Raw genomic sequence first — 7,583 nt, 5'->3', positions numbered from 1 at the left:
CATGCATTACCAGTTCTGCATGTGCTACATTTGCATGTACATACAGTAGCCCATTAATCAAGTAAAATGCAAAGTTTCGTGCACCACTGTGTGAAAAATAAAACGTGATGAACTCCAGTCTTTCAGACATGATCATATTCATGAGCCTGAGGAGCAGCAGAGGGTTGTTCTTATATGTGCAACCAGTCATCATCCAAAAGAGCAAGTTCATCTAATGACAAAGTAAAAATGTGTCTTTTCCTTTTAATCAATACCTCATTTTCCAGCAAGTGTCCTCTTTTGGGACAGGCAGAGTCTGGACAGCTAATTGCAGTTTCAAGGCCTTCTTTAATCAGGAGTTCCACATACTGCTTCAGGCACTGAGGAAAAAAACAGACAGACATATACGACATTGATCCAGTTCAATATCCTTGACGGAAAAAGGCAAAGCAAAACAGTCACACCAGAAAATTTGGTAAACAAAAGCTATAGGTAAGAAAACGGAACATTTAACAGTTAAAGAGCCAGATGTTTCCCTCAGGAGTTGGTGGAGACAAAACCAAAACAGAACCCAAAGCGTACTTTTCTGTGTCTGCTGGAAGTTTGAATAATTGTTTGCGAACATGTTCATGTTCACAAGTCGACACAATGTTGTGTTTACAGGTTGTTCTGCTTCCCCTCAAGTAGCCCAAAATGTGTCCATCAATGCTACTTAACGTAGTAGCATTTGAGTATAATGTTTACTATTAGCTGTTTTGGAGGAAGCCAGTGAGCCAGCTTTGGTTGCAAATTTACATTTATGAGAACAGCTGATCCTTAACAAAGCTGAAAAATCTAATTCAAGATAATGTAAGACTTTATAGAATTCCCATTGGAAACACAAGCACTAGCATTTAATTAGCTTCTATTCTATGTTTACGTATTTTGCTACACTGTGGATTTTGTTTTCCGTTTAATGAAACTACTTAGAAATATCAGTATCACATAAGTTGGTGATAGAAAAGTAGCTCAAGTGAGATATCAGGCAGTCTTTGTGTTTACATTGTGGTTAAGCTCTGTGGAATAAACTGTACTAACTGAACTTTGGTAATTACTGCCGCTGCCCAGACTGTGTTCTAGGAAGTAGTTTCTATTTTTATTGGCCCTTCTTGGACATTGTCTCCTAATCTCTGGACTAGAATGGTCACTAGTCCTCTATTCCAGCATTTTCACACAGCTCAGTGTTCCACAGGAGGGATGGAGATTTGTAATTTAATACAGTAAAAATCCTGTGTGGCTCTTATTAACTTACAATTGGTCTGAAAATGTTTGCACAGCATAAAAGTCATTTTGGCAACCTCTGATTTATGGATTGTATTGCTAATGAACTGTAACTTTCCTCTCCATATTAGCTTTGAATATTGCTCAATAATTTTATTTTTATTATATATATATATATATATATATATATATATATATATATATTATTTTTTTGTTGATATTATATAAACTTGTTTTGTAGATCATTTATTTTTACTTAAGTCACCATTCTGCAGAAATGTGTTGCTATTTGTAGAGTGTCCTGCTCACCAGTGTACAGAAGACACATTGGCACTGTGTGATGGTGGTCATCTGCTCCAGAGGGAACTCTCCAAGGCACAGCTTACATGAGACCAGGGGGTCCACGGCCAGCTCCCAGGTGGGACGGTACCGTGCCGTGGTCATCTTCACCGCCACAGAGCTGAAACATAAAAGAAGGAGAGGGAAAGGAACAAAGAGCTATTGTTAATGAAGCCAAATGCATCCTAAAATTACGTGAACACTGTGGAATGGTTAATGCTCATTACACCGCAAATGGCCAAGGAAGTCCTTGTGTGGATCAGTTTTGTTTGTGTCTCCATAATACATCCAGAGTCCAAGCTGTGCTTTATTTGTTGTGACACAACCAAGCATGACGTATGAGCACAGACTAAAAAAAAATGCATTGTGTGTTGTGTCCAGGGAGGACGGACGGGCGCACACACACACACACACACGATCTGTCTAAATGGCCCTTGTCAGCCATTCATTTTTATTCCAGGCCTCGTGCTTTCAGCTTCCTTCAAAGAAAAGAAAGTTTTCAAAAAGATTTTGAAACTCCGGGAGCTATCAAACATGTCAGCTCCTTGTGAAAAAGTCACTTGGGATGAAATAACACCTTTTTATTTTTCTTCACTGCGCGTCATCGCGTCTCTTCATGAGAGTCAGAAAGGGTTATTTTAGGCCTTCTCGTCTCACCCTCTCCTTCTCTCTGCAGCTGAGAGCACCCACTCTGCTGTTTACAGGAAGTGGTATTGCGCACACAACGTCAACACTCAAGCTCTCCTCATGCTGCTTAGCAACCGGCTGAAGGAGGATTTCGAAGGTGGAGAAGAAGGGAGAGAAGCATGGCAGAGGAGAAAAGACAGGGAGAGATTGTGGTTTGCTTTCACTGGTCATAACGAGTCTGCCTCAATGTGCAACTGCCTGTTCACAGACGTATACGAAGTGGAGAAAGAGAGTGGGAGGAGAAGGGTTTAAGAAGTTGAAGTGATGACGCTCCATGGACTCTTGTGCTACCCAGAGAAGGGAGTGAAGAGAAATAGAGACTATGAGTTATGGTTTAGCAGGGATATAAAATAATTTCACACCGCCCCTTCTTAACAACACATTTATCCACCATGGATCAACTTCCTTAGGGTGCTAGGTGAAGGCAATCCACACATGATGCATGCTAGCACAATAAAATAAAAATGGAGACAAAGACCAATCTGTTGTGATAATGAGGCAAATCCAGGGAGTCATGTGATGGGCTGTAGCTTTTGGTGCAAAATTGAGTGTCAAGCAGAACACATGTCCATCTCATTTCTTTATTAAGATCTTATTTCTTTTGTCCCTGTGAAAATAAAAACATTGGGTCTGCCATCAGTAAGGACTTCTCACTTCTTACTGCTGCAAAGGGTAAGAGGAAGATTCCCAATGGAGAGTGAGGCTACATGAGTACATCCTATAAAGAAGATTATTATTAGAAAATCTGTGAGTAATTGAATACTGCAGCTGACGAGGCAAAGTGCATCACTACACTTCAAGCTACACGCAGACAGAAAAAAAGTTAACGCAGGCGTCAGACTTTTTTCTTATTCATCAATATGTGTTTGAAGGGTTTCAGAAGCCAGATGACATCTTCTTTTCACTATAACATATACTGTCGAGAAGATTAATCGACCCCCCCATAGCATATTATTTTATCTAGAATATCTTTAGCTTTGTGTTTTCTCTATACTTACGCAGATGGTTTGCAAGTGTAGTTTCCCATTTAGTCACAGTTGATTAACCATATTAGATATCGTATTAGATCATATTGGACAGAAACATTTCAATTCATTTTTCCCCCCAATTAAAAACATTACTGAACTATTTCAACACATAATGTGACCAGCCTCACCATACTTATTTAGTAATGAATTAACAGGATAAAAAACTGTAAGTAAGAACAAATAACATCCGATGCAAATATGAAACAACCAACAGCAAGGAAGCTGCAGGTCAAAATAAGTGCAGATTTAAGAGGCAGAATGCAAAACATTTCTTTACGTTGTGTAAACAAATACTCAAAGACGAGGCGGTACAGAGCAGCTACAAAACCTTTCTCAGGTGATCCAGCTGTGCACCTGTTCTCAGTAAGTGATCCATTTAGATCTCGTCTGACTAAAACAAACATCTTGTTTGATAAAATCTGATTGCTTCAATTCTTCCTTCTTCGCATCTTTTCATCGTGGCAAGTAGGAGGATGGATGAGAATATTGCAAAGTGAGAAAATATCAGATGCACCTCATGTCTGACTCACTCAAATTGCCTGGCATTGACCCATCTATCACACTGAACAGAAAGCACTCAGAGGCGAGGGAGCTCTATTATGTTGGGTTCTGAGCTTGTATACAAAAGCTTAAATGACAAATTTGTTATCTGGATGGAGCCAAGGACTTGCCAACATGACCGTTAGCGGAGTGTGTGGGAAGGCGGGTTCTTTGGTGGTTCAAAATAATACATGAAGTAATGAATACCTGAAGTAATTAAATCATAATTGGTAATGAGCCATATTTAAATAGATGAGTGCAAACGACGGGTATGTGTCAGCTTTAAAGCGAGTCTGATAGGCAACGTGAAGCATGAGCTCCATAAGGGGCAAATGTAAAGGTTATGGGATCATAAAAACGTCAAACTTTGACAAACTTTACAGGCAAAGAGTCAGATGTTGCATATGAAAAAATAAGTTCTTATTAGGACTGTAACTGATATGTCAAATGTATATATTTAGTTAAGTATGCTACTATGTAATTGTATTTTTCTCAAAATGCTTATATTGCAAACCCTCAATCAAATTTTTCAGTACATCTCCAGGTGCACACTTGTTTATGAGTGTGTTCAAACTCATAATAATATGTAAGCCGAAAGATGTCAGTTTGCAGTTTTTATGAGACCGTGCAATAGGTGTTGTTAGAAGGTTTCATCTTCTTGACTGTGCATGTTAAAGTAGTGAAAACAAGATGCCACCTGACTTCTGTAACCCTCACTGAACATACATTGATGAATAAGAAAAAAAAAGAAAAAAAAAATGCTAATATTTATTTTTTGTCTCTGCTTGTAATTTAAATTGTAGTGATGCATTTTGCATTGTCAGCTGCAGTTTCCAATCATTCACAGATTTCCAATGAGTGTCTGTCTAATGATAGACTTCCTTATGTATTCTCACTCTCCATTGGGAATCTTCCTCTCTCCCTGAGCAGCAGTGAGAGAAGTCCTTACTGATGGCAGACCCAATGTTTTTTCTTTTCACAGGGACAAAAGAATAACTAGCTCTAGATAAAAGAAATTAGATGAGACATGCGTTCTTCTTGACATTCCAGTAGCAGTGTCTTGCTTAAGGAGAGCAAAGACAAATGCTACTCTTGGTCAGACTCTGAACCACTGTCCAAGGGGCACAGAGCTCTATACTTCCAGCTGAAAATGCTAACTATTTTACTCTTGGTTAATAAATAAATAGGCCAAAGCCAATTTTGGTCTCATCAGACTATTATTTCCTCACTCTTTTGAATTTTTACAACAGACACATCAGAGAACTCATGCTCAACCCAAACAAAGACCTCAGAAGGGTGAGTCTCAAAACTGTGCAGCTGCTGACTTGAATGACAGCAGCTCCAAGAAGAGTGAAAGGAGTCCGTTTCTTTATCTGTCTCTATGTCTAAGCTGCTAATCTCCATTAGCTCTGAGGCAACTACAAAAACGGGCGGTAAAAAGTAATTTGCACTGCGGAGTAAGACTTTCTAATAGTGTGTGCTTTTACATTCAAATCTGTTTCTCTACTCCTAGACTTTATATTGGCTGTGCTTATACTGACAGAATGGGTCAATGGGGACAAATGAAATAGTTTTATAAGGATGGACTGAGGAGAGAGAGAGAGAGAGCGAGAGCGAGCAAGAATGAGGGAGGGAGAGAAAGAGAAGAGAGAGAGGGGGGAGGGGAAGAGAGAAAGAAAAAGACACATACACAAAGGACAATGCGTTTTCATGAGAAAAGGCGGTGCAGCGCCATCCCTCTGCTGCATTATTAACTTGATGGCCCATTATCACTCGGAACCACACAAACATTATATTCAGAGTTATGGCAGTGTGCATACAAGCCTCTCATGCACTGTGAGTGTGTGTGTGTGTTCATTTCAGATATAGCCCTCCAGAATACTAGGTGTCTAAAAAGGTCAGGTCAGCAAGCTAAAGATCAATAAAGCGGGAGTCAGAAGTGAGTCACAAGTCAAACATCCATCCTGGGAAGTGGTCACCATGTCTCAGTCATCAGTCTGAAGGGGGCAGACACGCATGCACACACACATTACCAATCTATTGACTGGAGTGGAAATGGTCATGCAGGACCAATTGACGAGAACTTCTCCAGGCAGCTTGAAGTGGAAGAGATTTCTTGCTGCAGTATGATACCATCCATTAAAAGGTTTTTTTCTTTTTTTAATCTACTACAGCTTCATCACATGTTGTGTAACAATGAGATTACTTGCAGTACACAAAAAGACATTAACCACTGGCATGGATACACACAGGAACAACAGACAACAAACCTAGCTTTAAGCCCTAAACCCAATTCTAATTTTCGAAGCAAACTGCCCACTAACTCACATTACTAAATTTCCTCACTCCAGTGATGTCAACCTTTAACTGCTACTTAGAAGAGCCACAACACAAGACTAGACAAAGACAGTATATAGGCATCTCTGATCTCATTACATTGTGGAAAAGACTGCATGACGTGGCCTCCATATCCTCATTTTCATAGTAGATCTGATTAAAGTACCGCAGCTTCCACGAGATAGCTCAAATTGCATTGAGTGGTTATAAAACCTGACTTGTCAAAACATGCCTTTGATGGGTAAAGCGCAGATATTGCATAACATTAAGTTTCATTCTTGGTAATGTGTGTGTAAGCCAGCAACAGTCGATTAGGATTTATTATCAAAGTCAATTGAAATCTAAACAATAGTTTATGATTTATTTAGTAATCATTCAATCCATTAGTGGATAAACACTTTTGACTGGCTGTTTTTTTTTTTATTGTAAAAACTATTTTTTGTTCTGTATTATTGGTGTTCAAAACAATCAATTTTAAGATGTTTTCAAAATTATACTAGACTTGCTATTTAACCACACCCTTAGTGTTTTTTGCTGTAACTCTGTCATTGTCCACACAAGAGACCAGCTCTGCTCGGTTTTCAAATGAAAGCAGATTCCTATTGTGCAAAGAAAACCTTAAAATGCAAATTCTCACTTGAATAGACTCAGAGATACAACATGAAGCCTCACACTGCATAGCAATGAAGGCTTTACATTTACCAGCAAGTCAAATCAACTGATGGCGTTTTTCCACTGCTGGTAACAGCTCGACTTGACTCGCCTATACTCGACGCATTCTGTGTCCGTTTTCCATTGCAGATTGAGTAACGCCTCAGCGTGGTTGGTCACCATAGCTACGCGTGATGATGTAATTTTCAACGCGGCCCACAACAGCACGTTGGCTACTTCTCACAGCCAGACGAAATGTTTTGTTTCAAAAGAACAAAAATCAACGCTGGAAAAACAAACAGGAGTTTGGGAATTCCGACGGAGTTCAGACGTCGACATGACGATTGTTCGCCGACACAAAAGGGTAAGTTAAGTTTCCTGGTAACGTTAGCTAACATTTGCATGTGTTCAGCGTCGCAGTCAGTATTTACTATGCACTATATAAAGTATATGAACTTTAGCAACCATGATTACACACCAAAACGTGTCTGCTGTGTACCGTTTTTGTTTCAGAGCATTCACGCTTTGCAAAATTGCCGCCGCAGACCGTCAGATGGGCGTTCGATGTCGGACTGGTGAAATCTCTGGTTCTGACCTGCTGGGCTTCGTATAATCTTTATGAAAGTCATGAAGAGGCTTGTGACTGGGATGCATCTGGGCCAGCAGAGCCGGTGGTGACACTATCACAGGGTGCAGAGGATGAAGACCAGGGTGTCGGGAGGGTTTGATGCGCTACTTGAAAAGCTAAATAAAAACTTTCTT

At 39.7% G+C, this 7,583-nt stretch overlaps 1 protein-coding gene across 3 annotated transcripts in view; it reads right to left on the bottom strand.

The window, feature by feature from the left end:
- The window catches only part of rnf144aa (ring finger protein 144aa), a 32,547-nt gene that overhangs the window by 10,454 nt on the left and 14,510 nt on the right, over positions 1 to 7,583 (bottom strand). For all 3 annotated transcript variants that reach the window (XM_032500390.1, XM_032500391.1, XM_032500392.1), the window contains 2 exons: positions 1,549 to 1,699; positions 255 to 359 (listed from right to left, as the gene is read on the bottom strand). In XM_032500390.1, the coding sequence (XP_032356281.1) occupies positions 255 to 359; positions 1,549 to 1,699 (256 nt within the window). The remainder of the gene's footprint in view (positions 1 to 254; positions 360 to 1,548; positions 1,700 to 7,583) is intronic.

This window comes from Etheostoma spectabile, chromosome 20 (assembly GCF_008692095.1).
Source record: "Etheostoma spectabile isolate EspeVRDwgs_2016 chromosome 20, UIUC_Espe_1.0, whole genome shotgun sequence".
NCBI lineage: Eukaryota > Metazoa > Chordata > Actinopteri > Perciformes > Percidae > Etheostoma > Etheostoma spectabile.
This window is presented reverse-complemented; position numbering and strand designations above follow the sequence as displayed.